The sequence below is a fragment of the Pygocentrus nattereri genome, chromosome 29 (assembly GCF_015220715.1).
Source record: "Pygocentrus nattereri isolate fPygNat1 chromosome 29, fPygNat1.pri, whole genome shotgun sequence".
NCBI classification, from domain to species: domain Eukaryota; kingdom Metazoa; phylum Chordata; class Actinopteri; order Characiformes; family Serrasalmidae; genus Pygocentrus; species Pygocentrus nattereri.
In genome coordinates this window covers 19,417,118-19,438,749 of record NC_051239.1, presented here as the reverse complement: position 1 = coordinate 19,438,749, position 21,632 = coordinate 19,417,118, and the positions used below count along the sequence as shown (strand labels likewise).

Genomic DNA, 21,632 nt, shown 5'->3' with positions numbered 1-21,632 from the left:
TAGTTCTGGATCTTCTAGAAAGGGTTACATGAACAACCACTGGTGATTAAAATAGTTTCTTATTGGACTGGCAGTGACCAGCCTTGAGAACTATTTTAGCCCCAAAACCATCTCAGCACGAGCCAGGCCTCCTGAGCTCTTCCAGAAGTGACACATGGAGACTGAGCAAACGTGGGCCATAAACTACATGTAGCAGGAGAAACTGTGTGGTTAACAGTTTTTTTTGGTTTCTCATGCTACACCTGCTTCAGTAAGTAGGTGTACACAATGCACATCATCTGACAGGTAGGCTGGGCAATAGGGGCAAAAATGTCATCACAACAGTTTTTGTCTGTGTTGTTTGATGTGGATAATTATTAGAAACAAATAGAACAGAATGACAGTCATTTTATCACAAACACAGCATATGCATATCAAGAAATAAGTAAAATAAAAAAAATTCAATAATTAATTAGAATTTTATTCCTCATGCCTATTGACCAGTTATCCAATAATATACTTGTGAGCTTCTGCCTTATTGATGTGCCTGAAAATGTTTTTCTGCTAAGTTTGAGAGAAGCAGCCCAGACCATTTGATTACAATCACATACAATTTTTAAAGAACAGAAACCCAGATATAATAGAAGTAACCTTGAAACATACAACACTAAATTACCCGTGTTATTATAGATGTCAACTCCACGCATAAGATTCCAGACCTCTTTTTATTTGTTGAAATTTGATTTGTTTTGTAAGTCAGAGAATCAGGTTCTCAGAATCGGTCATATGCAGATGCTTAATAGTGCTGGATGAGCGAATATAAAAATACAGACAAATTTTACCTTAATCATTTCTGTACAAACATAGAACAACTGTCAGTTTATGTCAGAATACATATACACATACTTTCTGAAATGAGGCTTTTGGGGCAGTACATGTAATTGCATTGTAGAAAAACAGATGTTTTGGAAAATACAGAATGCTGATTCAAAGATTCAAGGGCTTTGTTTCCACTGTGTGAATTTGTTGACGTTTAAAGTTTATTAAGACACATTAACAGCTTGATTTAAAAGAAAAAAAAAAAATACATGTCAGTCATAAGAAAAACCATTGGAAAGCCTCAAATTTGACAGCTAATAAATATACTGGTTGAATTTATAATGAATAGTAGTAATGATAAAAATGAAATAAGGACATTGTAAGAATAACTAGTGGTAACTGTATAGTAGTTAAATGAAAGTTTATGACGATGAACCCAAAAATTAGCAATATTTCAGTTTTGAATAAAAAGCCATCCGTTTCTCAAGCAGATGAGCACACCGCTGGTGGTGACAATGTGCCTTTGAAGAGAAGAAGAAAAAAATGGAAATAAGTGAGTAAACCATTTAAACCATTTGACCCAATTTAGTGTTCCAATTCCCAGTGTCTGTCCCCTATTGTAAGTCAGCACCACCAATATGGAAAAGAATGGATTTTGCAGTGCACATGCTCCAGTGAGAAACTGATCATCTTTTCATACCCTAAAACCATGTGGAGGCCCATTTGGCTGGTGTGAGGCTTGGCAACTGGTGGAGCTGAATTTGCCAGTCATTCTTCCCAGATTGAACGTAGTCATTTTGTAGTCAAGGAACCCCTGGAAGGACCCAGAGTTGGTGCCACATATTTACTTGCGCATCACCAAGAGAAGCTAGTGACGATATAAAGCAGCGATGACGTCTGCAGATGGCTACAAACACAGACCTATCGGAGTAGTTGTCAGACAAGTGAAGAACTTTGTGAAATACAAAACTTATCTAATAGTTCAGAGCAATGTAATGGTAGAGATGCATGGAGCTTAAAAAAGGAAGTTCCTTGCACCATTTCAAGCTAGACCGTTGATAAGTACTGGACTGTAGCATGTGAACCTTAAGTGTGCTTTGGTTTAAGGCACATTGATGAGCTTATCCATGAAACCCAAACAACCATGATATATCCACTGTAATCTACAAAATACAGGCTCTGAGCAGCAGGCAGTGGTTGAGACTGAAACAAAACATTTAAGCACCGAATTACTCAAGCCGTTCAGTGTGGCTGCGTAAAATGCCAGTGCACTACTTATCAGGCCAAATGAACTGATTTACCCTTTGCGGATTATCGAAAGGCTTTGCTTTATCAGTTTGCACTAATTGCAATAAAATTAAAGTGTTCCACTTTAAAAAAGCTAGAAGAGAGAAGAAAAATCTCACAAAATAAATATTCAGTTTCTTTAAACTTCTTGTACCTATTGCTTTAAGAAAGGAAAAGCAAAAATAAAACCAAACCAAAAAAAAAAAACACACACAAAGAAGAACTTTCAGTCTTTTCCATCATGGTATAATTGACTCTATAAATATAATTTATATAGTTTCTTTTTTTCCTTTCCATTCCACATCCTCCCCAACTTTTCTCCTATCTTCTTTCACAATCTCGTTCACTCGCATTCGTAAAAGGGAGCTGGGGCTACTTGCACACGAACTGGTCGACGACCCGGGAGCAGCGCTTGCACTTGACGTAGCAACACCAGTGGAACTTGCAATGACAGCGCTCAACCAGCGTGGCCTTGAACTGGTCATAACCACGGCCACAGCACATAAGGGCGCAGCCATCCATGCCCTCCGACGTTTTGTTGCAGAGGCGGCCCTGCGTGCCCAGTGAGCCTGTGGTCCGGTTGAAAACGCAGTAGTCTGGGCTTGGGTCGATGTAGACCAAATCGTGGCTAGTGGGTGGGTTAAATTTGGAGTGCACCTGCACCAGCTTGCCACGGCTGTTGAGCTTCATAGCAGTGGCGCTGTCGTACTTTTCTTTTAGTGCGTCGCCCACCTTTCGGAAGTCAGCCAGCTGCAGCCAGCACGTTTTGAGACTGCAGGAGCCTGACACCCCATGGCACTTGCAGGAGACGTGGGCCAAGTCGGACACCATCTTGGAGAGAAAAAGAAAATATATGCTGAATTTTTTCTAGATACGCCGTCATTGTGCCAACACTCACCAGCCATTTAATCAAGGTCACCTACCATGTAGATGCACTTAGTACGTTTACAAGTACTGACTGTAGCCCATCTGTTGCACAAAATGCAGCATTGATGTTTTAAACGTGTGTCTTGGGGTGATTAATATGATATTCATAGTGATGTAATCACATCACTACATGCTTTTCTAAGCATACTGTGAATCCTGTTAGTAATTACAGACACTGAACAACTGCTTTTTTCTTTACAATGAGAACAATTAGCTTTGTTCAGATGTACTTTCTCTAATTCAGTATGTGAAGATTAAAAAAACTTGTCTTTTTGATTTATTTTTAATGAAACACCTTTTTTTTTGTTGCAATTTAGCAAACCTCTGAAATGGTAAATATCGTGATGCATGTAAATATATTTTCTTCATACACAATATTTAAGTATTGTGATATTATGCTTCTTCCAGATCATCCACCCATCTTATCATTACAGAGACGTGAACAGTCTGGCAAACTGAAATATCCGGACAACAGTGGTCCTGTGAGACCACACAGAGAGGAAAAGATGACGTCTAGCATAAAGGAACTGTCTGAACGGTACACCTATACGTATCCAGTTAAATGAGTCTAAATGTAGGCAGTAAGTATATACTTTTTCCACCAAAATTATGATCACAAGATGCCTTTGCAGACCAGTAAAAAGTGGTTGTAAGTCTAAGTTACATTTACCCATAAATTACATGCTTATTTCCTAGTTGTTAGCCATGGCAAAATTCTGTCAAAGGAGCAGTGCATAAAAGTGTCTAACCAATTGCTCACGGTTTTAGTTGGCCTTAATTATGCACTCTTTTTGACGGTGTCTGCGTGACTGTGAAACTTGACAATTCACTAAACTAGGTCTTTATTCAGCATGAGTACTTAATTCCTTGAGGTTTGCCAGGTCTGATTACAAATTATTGCTGTTTTAAAGCTTGGATAATAAATTCTAGCCTCAGGGGAAAAAAGTCTGGTCAAAACACCTTCAAGAAACGTACAAACGTATCAATATATATTTATAGTCTAACATGTTTGGCAGCAGTGAATAAATTTGATCAAAATTTCTAACCAGCAGAATGTTTAGATAAGGCTGGGCTAAAATATCTGCATTCATTTTACTGCATTTGTGACCTTACAGAAATAAATATTACATTTCTGCATATTCTAGTCCAGGTAGATTAACTGCAGGTAACTCCAGTTTCAACATTGTTCTTTGGCAGATATGTACATGTGAAATATCAGATATCATCGGTGCATTCCTAAAAAGCACCACTACAGTTGCTGTCAAGCCTGCTTCAAATGCATCTTCCTCTCTGCAGCTTTTTTTTTCTTCTTCAGTTCTTTCAGTATAACTAGGAACAAAAGCTGCCAGTCACCTGTACGGATTAACCTAATTCATTCAGTCAGACCTGACGTGGCTCATCTTTATTTACATTTATCATTCAGAAGTGTAGTTCCCTCAGCAGGCTGCAGATTTTCTTTTGAGATGGTTTCAGCCAAGGTGAAGGAAGAATAAAAAGAGACATCATGATTGGATCGGCCAAGAGCTTCAGAAACGAGCAGATCAAAGAACCACTCTTCAAACGCAGCAGGCCAGAGCAAGCTGTTAACCAGATGAGAGCTGATAGACAGCTCAGATTGACCTGTATTCCCAGTCTCTCATACTGTCACGCTCACTCTCAGCTGCATATAAACCATATCAGGCATTCTGCAGACACTGAATCTCAGCCATGTGCCTTCTGAATATTAATGCCAGAAGAAAAAAAAAAAAAATACAGCAACCTGAACATAGCAACTGAACACCTAGTTAGAGCTGATGTAAAAGCCATTTCACAGTTCATTTTACAATTCAGTGAGGGGCCTGTAAGAGGCCTTAGTCTTAACCCCATTACAAAGAATCAATAAGAAAACTGAAAACATCATGCTTCCAAAAGCGAGTACCAGTCCAGCTATTTATACAGCTAAACTGTGATGACATTACATTTCATGGTGTAGTCAACATTACAACAAAATCAATCCAAAAGTTATAAAAAAATATATATAACTATAATGAAAAATTTTATTTTGTAAAAGACACGTTTTAGAGGTTGATTCTTACAGTTCAAGACAAGTGTAACACTATGGTTACGAAAATATTTAAGAAATTTATGAAACCCCTAGATCATAATTGTTCTGGAGGGGAAACCGAAGACAGAAATTAAGAAAATTCCTAAGCATTTTTTTAAGTATAAAAATGTGTGTTAGGTTTTTATTATGTAATTAAGAAAAGCTTTTAGAAGTTTTGCTTTCTTGAGACACATTTGTGAATTTGGCCCCAGGACTCCTAATTCCTCCAGTGCTGGCATAAAGTCAGTGATATCTGATTAGCATGATCTAATTTGCAGACACACTTTCCCACGCTTGTTTAACAGAGTAATAAAAGCAATAGCTTACCCTCCGCCCTGCTTCATTGTTATGGAGGTTCATCAATAGTCGTGCACTCTCCATTGAGCCTTTTTCATAGGTCTTTTCTCGTTCACGGGCATCAACAAACTCTTTGCTGAAGCGGTAGCCATAGTTGAGGTTGTCTCCACAACCTCCCCAGAGCCAATCCCGGGGCAGATCCTTAGGCCTGGCTGCTCTGCTGCAGCCACAACTTGATAGCTCCCCCTCCCTGCAGGCTCGGCTCACTGCGTTCACCACGCCTGCCGCGCTGATGGCGTACGTAAATGCAGCTTCACGGCTTCCTATACATCAAAAACAACAACAAAAAATTGTGCTCAACAGGGGAGCTATGGAAAGGGGACGGTCAGAGGTTATTACGTATTAACAAAGAACAATGGGCCTCATTCACCAACCCTTTTAATGAATAATTCATTAATAATTAATTTAATATTAGTGAATAAGACCCATTAACATTTTTATGAAAGATATTAGTGGAAAATATTGGTGAATGAGACCGATTAACACATTTTTACACATTTAGTACCAATATATTGACGTTATTAGTAATGTAAATAAAATTTTAATGTCTTTTTGTTAGAGGTTTCACTACTCTACATATCATATTGAAAAGCTATGACATGCTCCATTTAGGACATCCACTGCATAAAAGAACTCAAACAAGGCTAAAGAGCCCAGTTAATGAAGACTTGCAATGTGTTTCTAAGCACACCCGCCTCACTTCTTGCCTCACTCCCTTCCTATAATATAGCTATTCTTACCCCTTTTGTGAGCCTCATTTTTTTCCCCTTTCCCCAACCATAAGAATACAAACTGATGATTTGAGCATAAATGGAGACTCAACCCTGCAAACCTAATGGTACACAAGAGTAAACAAGTAAACCAAAATAATAATGCACCAAAAAAATTACACTGCCATACAGCAAATACTGGGTGATCTCAAAATAAGACCTAACATTTTGCCATTTGCACCTCTTTCAATTGCTCTATGATTGGAATCACTGAGGAAAAACATAACAGATGGTCAGTTCAGCTAAATTTATAGCTACCACAACCACAGAAACTATTAGTGACGTTAACTGATATTAATCAGCCTAAGAGTGCCTAAAAGTGATCTGTATAGTCTACACAATCTCTAGTGCTACAGGCTATGAAAATGACATGTCTATAGTTTCATAGGCACAAGTTCATAGTTTGGACCTTTAATAGAGAGTTAGGCCAGTGGATCAGGGATCTCTGAATGCCTAGTTCATACAGCTGACTCAAATGTGTAAGAATCATGTCTCAGTGGGGAGGGCAAAAAAGTAACACAGATGAGGGTTAATTTTACACTTGGCAGTAGAGACACTTGGAGCAGCACTGATAACAACCGCAGGTACTATATTTGTGTGGACAAAGTGTAATCTCGATCTCTTGAGTTTCTTCAGATCATAATGCACTGTACATGTCTGTTTAGTACTTTAGATGAGCCTGTTGGCCACATTGTACTCTGGAGCGTCCACTGCAATGATTAACGATAAGGGCAATCAGATAACTTGTAGAACTGCGTCCCTCAAAGTCATTATGCAATGGAACCATGTGGACAACTCATTATGCAGAAATGCCCGCAAGCCTGAAGGAGTCCAAGAGAAAACAGAATCCAAGCCTTCATCAGGCCATCTGCCCATGGGGGCTACACACACATCCATCCATGTTGAGAAATCCAGGCTTGCTGAAGACTCCACTTGGCAGTAAATCCAAAGTGGGGCCATGCATTTGGAGGGATGTCTTCTACTCACATACTGTACATCTAGCTGTGTGCCCAAGGGCGCACAGGTGCTCCAGAAATGTGATAATGCCCCCTGCTGGTGGACATTTTTTCCAGCAATAGCAATTCTAACCTTCAGGCAGCCTGCAAGGGGCCTCCATTTACAGGGGGACCTTTAACAACCCCAATCCACAACCATTCAGAGGCAATTTTCATATTATGCCTGAGGGATACCCAAAAGACCACAGGCTTTCCAGCATTAGAAGGAAGATCATATATGAGGTACACTGCACTTAAGACTATGCTCCTTTACAGAGAGTCTATTACTTTTGAAAAGACCTAATAATGGCCCATTATAAGAAGCAGGTTTTTCACAGACACGGGATTTAGAATGCAAGGCAATAGCAAGGATTTAGGCAGCTTCCTGACCCACAGCTGAACAAAGTAAAGACACCTTCCAGTCTAAAACAATGCAGGCGATGAAATGAGACAGAGAGAGAGACAGAGAGAGAGACAGAGAGAGAGACAGAGAGAGAGACAGAGAGAGAGACAGAGAATCAATGTCATCCAGATGGAAAGATTCTTGTGGAAGGGTCGGCAAAGCAGAGGTTACAACGTTTTTCCTCAATTTTAGAAAGGTTTAAAGAAGATGGGCCTCATAACAACTGCTGAGATGCATGCTATCCTCAAAAAGGCTCCTCTCTCTCCCCTCCTGACACCCTTTCCATTTTCCTATGACCCAACCCTCACCAAAACCAGGAGCTGCCAACCTGGGTCAGGGCACCATGTCTACAATCCATCTTCAGGACAAGCTGAGGTAGACAAGAGTGGATAGTTTCTTGGGCCTGCTAGATCTCTGTGGGATTTCCATCATTTGAAATAGAGTTTGGGTTGAGATGCAGCTAGAGATTTTTGTTTTAAAACACAACTTGGCCAAGTTGGTGGTGACCTCAAAGTAAAAAGCAGACCATGAGGAGTCTGAAATAAAGACAAGTTCATTTCTCCACCTGTTGGAAAGGACAGCTATGAAGATCATTGCGAATGGTGGTCCAAATTGCATACTTAATGGAAATTATGTCAACAACAAAGCCAACAGTGCGGCATGAAGAGAGCTCTTCCTTTTTGGTAAAAAGAAGTAATTAACCTTGGTTAGTACATATGTGGTACTGACATCCATAAATCAAAAAGCCTCACGATCACATCCAAAAGATCACATTCAGACAGGCCACCCCCCCTTAAGCCAGCCACAAACCACAAAATTCTGGCCCAACATGCTGGTTACACCAATTTATTTTACATTCTACACCTACTTCAATATGAGTCATGCTTTTAATAGTGCTTTCTTGCCCAAAGTTGGCAGTCACTTAAGTAGATATCCTCCAAGGATTAGCAAACCTCTATGCAACTAACCACAATCAGCAAACCACTGTTTAGCAAGTAAGCACAACCTAGATTAGAACGAACAAATTCAGATAGACCTAACATGACATGCCAAAAACAAAACAAAAAAATAAACAAAAAACACTTCAGTGGTAAAAATGTATATTAGGATACGTATTAAATATATATTACAAGTTAGGTTACCTACATGTCGTTGTATTTTTTGCCAATTAATTTTAAAAAGAATAAATGATCTGAGTGATCTTACAGCCCTTAGCTAGGCTGACCAAAGTCACTTACTATTTCAGATGTGTACAAGTGGAAAGCTGAGTCAAACTCAACGTCACTCCAAAGCAGCGAGGTCTGTGCTAGCTTGTAAATGTCAAAAACGCCACCGCATAACCACCTTTACGACTGCTGATGTGGCATTCAGATCGTTTTCCTCCAAATTCACCATTTTGCACCGAGGTCCGCCAAGGCTCGGTGCACTTGGCGTGAGTGACTTCACCAAGCGAGCCTGAACATCCTGACAGCAATTCAACATCATTAGAGACAAAATGATAGCTAGCACCTCGGCTACTGTTCCACTAGCAGGGCTAAGACTAGGAGGCACTCTTCTGTGTTAGTTCTGAGCAAAGTATCAGAGATATGTTTAGACAAAACCCAATTACTCACCACTCTCAGTGTCAGGCAAGAGCCATTTGGAGGCAGTCTCCATTTTGATTTATTCACAGACCTCACCGTAAAAGTATTCCTCTTGACCACAGCTGCTAAAAATGAGCAATACCATGTGCACCCTCATCGCATTAAGTAGACATTGCCCCCAAAAAGGAAAACCCACTACTCTGCAGATATAAAACAACTACACTGTATATTCATAGACTGTGTGCACACACACACACACACAATTACGGTCATCTAAAATGAACTAAAACTAGCAGTGAAAAATGTACTAGTTAAATGTAATTTAAAAAACTAAAAACATGAAAATGAATGACTTTTTTTCTTCAATGTTCAAACAGGAGTTTAAAACTAACTCGTGCTTGGCTCTATCTTTAAAGAAAGCTGGAGATGAGATGGGCTCAGTGTACTGTTGTGTTAATTCTACTGCTCTATTCTAGTGCTCATCGCAATATTAAAAACTAAATTAAAATGTACTTTTCAGAAAATATGAACAAAACTAAAAGCGTTATTGCAGCCTAACGGAAACTTCACTGAAATCAAAAACAAAGATGAAAAAAACTAAATAAAAAGAAAAACTAAAGAAAATGTCAAATTTAAGTGTAATTTATTTATTAAGACAGGAGTTTCCTCTATTATTTGACTAAATCTATGTACAAAACAGCATTCAATCAATTCCATACTCATACTAAAAAGTAAAGAGAAAAAAGGGATTAGGCTCAGTTTCGAGTCAGAAGTCTATGACAGAATATTACATGTAATTTTTTAGATTTGCAGTTCTGAGCAGTGCGTTTCGAGAAGGACCATAAGGCGCAACCCCCTTCCAGCTCAATCAGCATCCACAGGTCACAAACAATAACCAGAGCAAACCAAGTAGTCTTGTGTATTGGCTACAACTTAGATCCCTTCCATTACTACGGCCACGATAAGCCATTAATCTCATTCTGGAGTGCTGCGCAAGTTGAAGAAGCATGCCGTGCATGAGACAACATCTCCAACAGTTCCAAACCTCTGGGCTGGAAGAGGAACCTTTGGGAGGTCATGATGGAGTCTGCACCTAATATGTGTGTGTCATGAAAGTGCCAGAGATGTGGCTGGTAGCCAAAGATGTGGCTGGTAGGTTTAGACTGATGGGGTAAAGAATCAGTATTGTCTGTTTAGAGCAGTGGAGACACAGGGAAAAGTCTAGCTTACATACCACTGTTGGACATTTAAGCCAATGTGGTGATGTCGGGAGAATTCTCATGTATTTTGAAACGGACCCAACAGGCCAACAACGGGAAATGTGTGTATAGGATGGGTTTTGCAGATGGGCATTTGAGCGTGCCTCATACTCCATCTAGCATCTAGCAACATTTTCGTATTTTCAATATTGGTCAGAAATGTCACCGAAGATACTTTGAACAAAAACATTCCTAGACATTCAAAAGACATTCCTAGAGTTTAGAAACTGGTTCTAAAATCTGGATGCCTTTGCAAAATAGTCATAAAAATAAGTAGTTTTGGTCTTAAAGGTCTGAACCGCAGCCCTTTGTAAAATATTTGATATATGCACATCTATAACCGCCTCGCAGTAACAGAATTTTGTGTTAATGTGTTGTCACAAAAAAAAAAAAAAAAAAAAAATGCTTTCAACTGGCCGTTATGTTGTGCTCATGAATCACTAAATCAATTAAAAAAAAAAAAAAAAAACACTAAATCAATAAAACGAGTTAACCTTCTCCTCCTTTATAATAGACACAGAACCGCAGTATTTACTGAAGAATTCAAAGCAAAGTAAAGAATATTACTTGAATGCCTTGCATACTGTAAATGTCAATGCTTTTGGTTCAGTCTGTCTGTAGTATTAAACTAATTTGCTCCACTGTTGGCTTAATGCTAAGACAATGTAAGAAATCTTATTTTGATGCAAGACCACCATCGTTGTAGGTTTCTGCATTTAGATATTAAAACAAGGTTATACTATGATATTTACATTATTAAAAGACAGAAAATAAAATAGGTGCAATGATTGGCGACGGAAAGTTGTCTTCTTTCAGCAGTTGAAAGGTGATTGGCAGTAATAGCACACTGTAAACAAAGTACATTTCATGGTGGACGAGTTATTTTTTGTGATTATTATTCCTAATTAAATTATTTAGTGAATTTCATTGCATCTGATGTTATCGCCATCTTATAAAACACTTTGCCTTGTGCCTAAAAGCACAACACACAGCTTCTTGTGCCTTATTATTTTAATACACGGGATCGCACACATAAAATTCTGCACGCCAAGTAAAACCTGAATTGATATTTCACTGGTATGTTGCTGGACATCCAAAGCCTACAGTAAACAAACTGTGGAAGAACTGTTTATAGCAATTATATATAAATTAATTACATTATTGACTGAATATGTTCAGTGGTGATTTTATTACATATTTTTGCCAATATTTATAAAAGTAATTAACCTCTTAAGCCTGTGCCTTTGTGCTAAGTTTAAGGGAGTTTTACTTTGTTTCACTTATTAACTGTGGTTAAAATGCACCGCCTCTCCTGGCTTATTGCTTTATTAACAGTTCTGGATCCAAACTGCAGCCAAAACACTCACCGATCTGCATGACACGACCAAACACGGAGGAATTGTCCACAGTGCTGCAGTTCCAGCGGCGGTGACGGAACTGGTACTGACACTCGCGAATGCCCGTCTTGGCTCCTTCGCCTATGTACTGCATGTGGTCCTGGTACAGCTGGCATAGCTTCTTCTGGCCTTTAGACAATCCTACCAACTGACTGCACAGAGGCTGAGCTCCTATGATGTAAGCTTCAGGAATCAACAGCGGATTCATAGCCAGAGACCTGGAAGACACACACACACACACACACACACACACACACACACACACACACACACAATTAGTCCACTAGGAAATATGATACACTGTGGAAATTATAGCAGGGGGAAGCAGAGTGCCCCCAACAATTCTCTTCTTAGACACAGTAAATCATTAGCACGTGTGAGCATTCAGAGAATATAGCAGGGATTCAATATGCGCGCACACACACACACACACACACAGAGTCTCCCTCATTCTTGTTTAGTTGTCTGCTGTTAGCTAGTTGTAAAAAGAGATCATCCGGATCGTTATCCACATTATAGAGGGAATCTCCTATCTTGGGTAGTTAGGGGTAGTCTTACTTGGTCTTAAGAGGCTCAGACAGAAAAGTGGAATTTGGGATTAAGAAAGCAGAATCTGGCCCTGTAGCTGGCAAAAGCACAGCACTGAAATTCAAAGATAAACCACAGGACTGAGGCTCAGGTTCACATTAAGGCCAAATCAATGCGTCCACTGGTTAAACAAAATTAACTATGTTTCACTGATTTACTGGTACAAGCATAACATTTTACCTTGCTATCACAATGGATTAGAACAAAGTTACTAAATTGTACAGAGTAGCGGGGAGTAAATACACACAAAGTACAGTATGAAATTAAAATATGTGAAAAAAGTTATGCTTTATAGTGTAATTAATTATATATATATATATATATATATATATATATATATATATATATATATATATATATATATATATTAGTAATTGTAATTTAATGCTCTAATCACAAGCTAACATCCCTGTTATGCTTATAGCTATAAGATACAGTACATGTGCCGCAGTACAATTTGATATAATATGATGCATTGCACTGTAACTTCCCAACAGAGTCATGGATACTCCGGGGACTTAAATGGTCAGATTGGTTGGATCTCCAACATGACTGTTTCAGAGGCTGCCAAGTCAGCAGTCAGGTTTTGCTTGCTTTCATTATAACGATGTCGGCTGAACTGGTACACTTTAACTCACATGAAAAACATGTAAAACCCATCCAAATCCAACCGTTACCATTATATTAATGTCACAAAATGCTACTCTATCAAAGAGAAGTAATGAAAAATAATGAAACTGTCAAAAGAGCTTAGAGGTCTGGGCAGCTCCAGCACTCCAAGATTGTGGAAGTTGCGCAATTTCTCAAATACACTGATTATAATTGTCCGATATAATTATCAGTTGACAACTGACCAGTCTGTAAAGTACTTTTTAACTGCAATATTAGATGTTTAATTATACTGAGTAATAGAATCAGTTACCAGATTTTTAGCTCTTTAAAAATGGTATTAATGACAATATTTATATCAGTGGGGGCCTAGTTCATATACCAGCTGTGCCTTGGGCACTTGAGGACAGGACTGATAATACATGCATGAGAGAAGGAAGCAGCTCTGTTTTGTCCACTGTCAAGTAACATACTGTCCCGTGAGCAGAGTGTGTCTGAAGAGATGCAGAGGGGGGGCATCATATGCAGCAAGAGTAAACATGCAGAAAAAGGCAATGAAATCAGCCCTTCCACTCAGGGAAGACGAGCCTGTTTCAAATACAAGTCCATTCATTTTCTTCCAGCAAATCAAGTAATTAGAGATGTGACGAGGCTGGATTTATTGCCTGTGTATGAAGCATGCAACCAGGCAGGCTTGCTTCATTCCACCCTACAAAGAAACTGTAATGGATTCAGGCGTCACTGCAGAACTCATGAAAGCTGGAATTGTTGAGACTACAGAGAAACCAAAAGGGTAAAAACTGTATTTTGGAATTTAAAAAAAAAAAAAAAGAATTACCATTTTCCCTGAATCTTCAGTTTTGAAAGCCTTTGGATGAAGTTATAGCGAGCAATTCATTTTTCCATTAGTTAAAAGAGTTAAGAACGTCTCAAATGCACAATATTGGAAACCAAAGTAGGCCTTGCAGTAATACATATTGAGCAAAACATACCCAGTAATCAGCAAAAGCATCTTTCCCCCCTCTAACAAATACATTTGGTTTGTCTGATATTTGGAACCGAGCAGACCAATTTTGCCTTTTACTATTAATGGAAGTAGGAAGGACAAGCCCACAGAAACTCACTCACACACACCAAAAAGCGAGCCTACACAGTTCGTGCTGGCACATATTTGGAAATTCATTCAAAAACCACAGCATTCTATGTTTTATATAATATTCATCATTTTGGTTTGGCAATGCAGGGGAAAAGAAAATAAAGAAGGGGGAAAAAGTCAGATGTGAGCAACGTGTATGTGCTAAAGTCAGCATGTTGGAGGGAGGCTTTCATTTTCTTTTTCTCTTTCTTTTTTTTTAGAACGAGCTCATATGTGGTGGGACACCAAGAGATGGAACCACACCAACTTAAGACACAATGTAGCACTCAAAGAAACAGAGAGAGGGAGAGAAAGAAAGAAGGGGAGAGAAGGAGAGCGGATTCATCTAGTATGGTCAAGTCCATTATCCATGCTTCGTCTGGTTTTGCAGCTTGTCTGGCCAGCCTCACAGTCTCACACACACACACACACACACACACACACACACACACACACACACACAGAGTCATGTTTGTCTTAGACAGTGTATGTAGCCCATAAATAGACACATACCACCATGAGGTAGCCTCCACCACCACCTGCATGAAGAAGGCCAGAAAGGTTATGGCCATCACTCCATGCCGCGCATCCATCGCTCCGACACAGCCCGAGCAGACTGGCCTGCTTCTGAAGATCATCCTGCAAGAGCAGCTCTGTGGAGAACAGAGAAAGCAGGTCATTTATCATAGACACGCAAACACCTGCCTAGTTCAACTCACAACATTAGGCCCGTTACTTATGGATGGGCAGAATTACTATGTTTATTGTCATGATAAATTATGGCTCATCCCTCGCTTTTCTGAATGTGGTCAGTGAATAGAAAAGGCTAAACACTCATTTTAAAGAGAGCATAAGTAGAAAAGAAGGCATGGTACTACTAATTTTTCTTTTCCAAGCCGATATTGGAACCTTTTCTTAAAGCTACTAAGCTTTAAAAGGAGCTATTTGGAATTGAAGCACTTCACTGAACACAAGCGTCTTAAAGCAGGATACCGTCATGGTGAACTAGTGACCGTCTACTACCCCGGAGGAAGAAATACACAGCTATCAATACATCACATGGCCTATTACAGAACGATTTGTTTTGGATCAGCTTTATTCTTTTTCCCCTCCGAAATCCCATCCAGCATTTTCTGCTGATACTGGCTCGACTCCGATACCCATCAGTACTAGTTTATATTAGTATATATTTATATTAGTTCATAATAATTTTTAATGCCTTTTTTTATGTGGCTTGTTTGACCTAAATGTCAAGATGCAGATCATGCGTCATGAAACAGTCTTGATCTATTGTGTATTGTATTTTTGTCATATTGCCCATCCCTAATTTTACTGTAATTATTCATATGCAAGAACACACTGCATGTCCATGCCTCTGTAGTGGCTTTGCATTTTTACCGTGAAAGCCTGTGACGGATCCCACGTTTCGTATGTGGATTAGTGATTCGTGAGTACTGCGTAACGTGTGGAAGCTGCATATTGTGGTTGTGTACGATGGCCGGCGCCCTTGTGCACGGGTCAGTCTACAGTGCATATGTGCAGTTGTGCAGTTTAAGGCCTTTCAGCCTGAAGGGCCTAGCCTCGCTCACATATCTCATAAAACTAATGGACATGCAGCCCAGGAGATCTAAGCGGCCTCCAGCCCCTCAGCCGAGTGTGCAGGCTGGCCCGTTACTGCCTGTGTCCAGCACGGCTTGGACTGCAAATCTGAGCAGCCCCCACGGCACCCCCCCCCCTTCGTTTCGCTTAATCATTCTAAATTACCAACGAACCAAATGGCCTCCCTAACCAGAGAACAAAGAATGTGGAGATATCTGATATTTTGCATAAATAGGCACTTTTAGTGATTTACTGCTTTTTGCAAGCAAGATCAATGGGGTGGTTTTCATTCTCCTTCCAAACCTTTGGAGAAAATGTTTGAGGTTACAACTTTTATCTGCACAATTCCAACAAAAAGCAGCCTGATGGCAGCAAGCAGATGGGTAGTTTATGGTTGGACCACTGTTAAGCAGAAAGCATGTAAGATGTATTATGTATTTAATGGAAGTCTGCATAAGATAGAAATGTGTGTGGACTGGGCGGTAGACAATACCCATACTTAGTCACTGCAGGTCAACGAAACCTGTAACCCTGCCCACTTTGAAATGAATAACGCGCCAGCCGTCCTTTAATGGATTCCTCTGAGGCTGGCCTGCGTGAAAGCCTTTGCTGAATCCCATCCTGAAGGGTGGATGGCGAGGCAAAACTGGCTTGTGCAGTCCAGTCCAAAGCAGGCCAGCCAATGCGTGCTTGGGATCGAGCGGAGGATATTTGTACAACTGCATTTAGGGTGGGCTTCCCACTTAGGGATTAAGCCTAGTACCAGACTAAATTTTCATTTTCCGTGGAGAATTTCCATTCGGAATGCTGTGTAGTCAAGGACTAGGCTTAATCCTTGTCCAGGAAACTGACCCTTGCACATTTAGAACAGCAGCACTTTCAGTGTTTAGTGCATGACGGACAGCAGGGTTTAGTTTCAGGCCTACACTATAAACTTTTAAGGATACTGATTTTAATTCTTGAAACCGTTTTTATGTCTAGCCGTTCTGAATTAGGCTCTATTAGATGTCCCACATCTTTCCATCGATCAGTGATTGGGAAGGAGGCAGTAAAGGTGGGAGTTTTTAGGAAGCAGTAATGTGTTCAGACCTCCAATCCCCCATTTGATGATCGTAGAAACAGGAAAAAATTCAACATGCTAATTTTACATTTTTAAGTTTATTAACTTAATATTATAAAGTTAACAGAAGAAAAAAATGACGTGTTAAATTTAATATTTGAAGTTCACTGAACTCGACACTCCACCTTCACCTGCTTACTCGCTTTTTTTAAACTTTAAAGGCTGAATTTGTTCGACTGTCCGCCTGATGACGGATGAAGAGCCAGGTATGCAGAAACGACTGAAGGTGCAAAAATAATTCAGCACATTTATAAAGTTCATGTTTTCTGTCTCCATATTTTACTCGTCATTTAAGGGTCTTATCCTGCCGTAAAGACCCTGGCCTGAAGCGGAGTCTCACTCTGCTGGACATGCCGCTCGTTTTCCCGCTTTTCCCCGTTTAGGGATCCTAAACTACGTGGAAAGTTCCCACCGACGGCTGATGGGAAAGTCTAAATGAATGAAGAGCCACCGAGAGCGCCAAGCTATTCCCCAGTCTGGGGGTCTCACTAATAGCCCCCACTCTCCCCGCCAAAGCCTGCAGCCCTCCACCAGCACATGCTTTCGTTTTAGCCGTTTTAAACTTGCTGACGGCTCATTCGCAGCCCCCCAGCCTGACCGCGCCGAGAAGGAATTTCTGCTCATTTGTTCACGTTTATTTCATAAAGATCTCGTGTCCAGGACAAAAGCCGAGCAGCTGGATTTTTGGTAAAAACGTAATAATAATAATTATAATAATAATTTTAAAATTATAATAATTATTATAATAATTATTATTTATATATTATTATTAAAGTTGTTATCATATTAACTTAATTGTAAAAAAATAACGCACTATAAATTATTTTCCAGCGCAGTGTTTTCCCCCTTTATATTAATCTATCATTATTACTATTATTACATCCAATTAAAAAAAATCTTAATAAATGTGTCTCAAATTATTTTAGGGAGCAACTCTACTGAAGCATCTGCTGCTGAGAATAACGTCGATTTAACGTCGCTTCAGTCAACGAAACGACCTTTGTGGACTGAGGCGGCGCAAACAGCCGCAGGCTCTCGCGGTGTGGACGGTCAGGGAGTGTGAAAAGACCCGCGCGCAGCCTGGATTAGTGACTCATCACTACTACTGAATTCATATGGAAACGAAGGGGCAGAATTCATTCATATAACTCACCGGTCTGACATACGGACAGCCGCAAAACGCCCAGATGTGCACTCACAGCTGCACTGCCACAGCCCGGCGTCCTATACACCTATTCATTACGTGCTGCCCAGATACACACCTTTTCCCGAGTAAAACGACAGGGTGGCGATCTGCGAGCTTCGTTCATTTGATTGTGCGGTGCATGTGTAGAAATATCCCTGCGCTCAAGCTGCTCGGTATCAGAGGGATAATCAACAGGTTTTAAGCCCGGTGGTCTTAGAGCCATGTGCCGGGGTCCTGTTTGCACTGGCGCATTAAACGCAGACCCTGTTAAAAACAGGCCGAATTATGAGTTCAAGATTTTATATGATAAACACAATGTCGAAATATTACGCCTTTAGAACCGAGATTCCAGGATTCCAGGATTCCAGGGTAGCTCTCAGTCCAGCTCCGCGGCTTATTCTGCTGAACGAGCAGCGCTGTGAGCGAACACGACGAACAGCGTGATCTGAATAAATGATGAGGAGCCCGAGCTGGAAGACTGAGCGCTGAGGACGCTTCCCTGCTCTGAGGCTCAAGACCAACACCATCTGCCTTAGCGCCTTTTCGGGGCGCAGCTGCCCCCATCACCTCTGTGAGCGCGCTGGCCAGTAGGGGGCGCCAGCCACAACCAATTGGACTGCACATGAAATTCTTCTAGCTTCGTGATGTTCGTAAACCTTCAGCTCAGTGCTGTGGTCGAGTTGGCAGGACCCCTTTCAGCGAGGTCTGAAATGAGGGCACCTAACAGCCTCGCAGCCCCCGCCTGGCCGCAGCAGCGGGACTGAGGACCGCGGACATTCAGCTCTGACGCACGTTATGGGTTTACAGTAGCGGTGATCGTCGGATCCCCCCAAACCTGCACCCATCAGGCTTGAACTCCGGGCCAAACTCCGCCAGACTCCGGCGTTTACGCGCGCGCCGGGAAAGGCTGAAGTTTTTATCGGCATCTTCGAAACAAGCTCGGCTTAAAACACCACAGTGACAAGAATCAGGCAAGCAGCTGAGCATGAGAGCAAGAAAGGTGACTTACTATGGAAGCGGCTGAGTCAGGGAGCGTCTTACAAGTGATGGCTACAGATGCTAAATTCCAAAGCAAGTCCCTGTGTTACGAGTATCCCACCTTCTCGAGCTTGTTACACCCCAGAGGCGCTGCAATTCCCAAACGAAGCGCCGCGAGTTCGCAGTCAGGCTGGAAACAGTCTCCCAAAGCAATCCAAGGATTTTCACTTACTGGGAAAATACATTCCCAGGCAGCGCAGTGTCTCTGCAGCCGGTTCTCCTCAGTCGGTCCCCATGGAAAGTTTAGCCAAAGATCCGTATTCGCTGGCGAGATGCTACTGAACGAGGCAGTGAAGGGAAGTGAGTAAATCCCAGGGTGATGAGGCGGTGCTGACCCCCGTGTTTGGCTCTCTACCTGCTAAAAGATCCGCGTGGGTATCTCCGTCACTGTTTGGACCTCCATTCCGCGCCAAACATCTCACTGCCCGTGCTCTTCTCTTCCGAACGGCTGCTATAAGTGAGCCCGGGTGTCCAGCAGAGCCGGCTGTGCGGTGAGAAACACTCAAAGAGGCCAGTGCGTCCGAAAACCACGCGCTGAAGGAGACCGTCTCCAGTTTTAGAGGCGCTGTGGAAACGACGCTGAGCTATATTGATTTTTCCCCACCCGTATTCCGGCAGGCCCCGCCTGCTGCTCCCGGATTGGCTCGTAGTTTTCGCCTCCGGCGCTGGGATTGGCTACAAGTTCATACTCCCGAGCAGGGCGCCGTCCGCAGCCGCCAAGCGCGGTTAGAGTTTTCTATTTTCTCCGGCTCTAAATTTAACTTAGAGTGACGCAATATGCTACTTATATAATGACACTTAGTCCACGATCGTTTCGCGATTAAATGAGCGCATCTTACATGCACACGTTCAACTTTCAGGACCCCCAAATTTGATCTCGCCTTATTGGACCAACACTTACTGGCCAGACTAATACGGCCTTTAAAAGAAACACCTTTAAGAAAGACCAAAACGCCCATTTATGATATTTTGAAGGACTCAAATGTCGTTTTTTATATAGTTTTAGGTTTTGTAGTATGTGTGTCAACTTTATTAAATTTTAAATGTTATTTTTCGTGTTTTTGTATCTTCCAACTAAACTACTGAAACCAACTAAAGCCATTTAACGATTATAAACGCTGGTCTCTCCACTGGAGTAAGAACTACTAACCAATCCTCTCACCGGAGGCGAGGTACAGGTAGCCAATCCCAGCGCAGGAGGGCGGGACACGTCGGAAAACGGGTGGGAAACGTTAACCCGACAGCTCTGTATGACCCACCCCGCCGAAATGAGGTGTGGAAACCCTCGCGGGCCGCTTCGGCTGCGTCACCTGCGCTCTCGCGCCCTACTAGCCGCAGCTCCTCGAGCCTGTGACGCGCGTGGGGGCAAACAAACAAATAAGCCTCGCGCTTGGCGCGCGCGCACACAGCGGCCAGAGCGGAGGAGGAAAGCCGAGGAGTCGAGCGCAGAGCCCCGCCCCCCGCAGGGCGCGAGCCTGACGAGGAAAGGTGAGAGGAGGAGCGCAGGAGCCGCTAATAGACCGACACACGCCGCTAAAGACGACGACGGGGGCCGATTCAGGACTGTCGCCCTGTTCGGTACGAAATCAAAACGAAACACAAAAAAATAAACCATAACTAAATGTCACAATAATCAAGGTGAAATAAATAAATAACAATAAAAACAACACGAAATAAAATGAAAACATGATACACAACGCTGAAAAAACAATCAATCAGTCGAAAAGTTGATCAATCTGCCCATATAGCGCACCATCTGATTCACAGTCGATTGCTTTGGCCTTCGGGAGCTTCTGTTCAGATGCGCAGATACGATCTCAAAATAAAACACGGCGGCGCCAAAAACAACAACAGGCTGATGATAAAGAGCAGGAGGGCGCACCGCACAGAGAGCCGAGAGCGGGTCAGGGGTCCCATTAGAACTGAGCACTGACTGTAAACCTGGGCGGAACGGGCTGAACAAAGCGCCTCTCTCTCCTCCCCAGAATAAACCCATAAAGGACCCGGGGCTACTACAGTGCAGCAGCGGACCTTTAACCCGCGTGTGTGGAAGCTGTAGCTGCTTCTCCGTCTCCGAGCAGAGCTGTATGAGAGGATATGAGGAGAAATGCTGGGCTCCTGTGAGAACATCACACCTGGACCTGCGTAGAGGGAGATGGAGATCTGGTGAGAAAGTCCTGAGACGCTCCGTCCACTAAATTTGTGAAGAGTTGAGTCTCTCAGTTCCACTAAACCTAATGGTAACGGCACAGTCACCCGGGAGTCTGAACACATAAGATAAGACAGACTTTTACTATCCCACTGGGGGGAACCTGCATTGTTACAGCAGAATACACAGTAAGCACATAAGAGCAGTAAGTAGACAGAGATGATATTAATTAGAGGTAGGAGAAGATGTAGGTCTTGGTGATGGAGTGCACTGTGATAGAGTGAGGTGTGCATCCATTAGTGTGTTTATGACGGAGAGCGTCTGAGTCTCTGCTTGGGGAGGTTTTGGT

The 21,632-nt window shown here is 41.7% G+C and overlaps 1 protein-coding gene across 1 annotated transcript; it reads right to left on the bottom strand.

Annotated features, from left to right (window-relative positions):
* Window positions 1–685: 685 nt before the first annotated feature.
* On the bottom strand, window positions 686–19,681 carry wnt5a (wingless-type MMTV integration site family, member 5a). The gene is made up of 5 exons (XM_017683511.2): window positions 19,106–19,681; window positions 14,705–14,844; window positions 11,830–12,077; window positions 5,423–5,715; window positions 686–2,916 (listed from the first exon to the last, which is right to left on the bottom strand). Exons 2-5 carry the CDS (start codon window positions 14,827–14,829, stop codon window positions 2,458–2,460), a joined length of 1,125 nt encoding a protein of 374 aa, XP_017539000.1. The 5' UTR covers window positions 14,830–14,844; window positions 19,106–19,681; the 3' UTR covers window positions 686–2,457.
* Window positions 19,682–21,632: the final 1,951 nt, after the last annotated feature.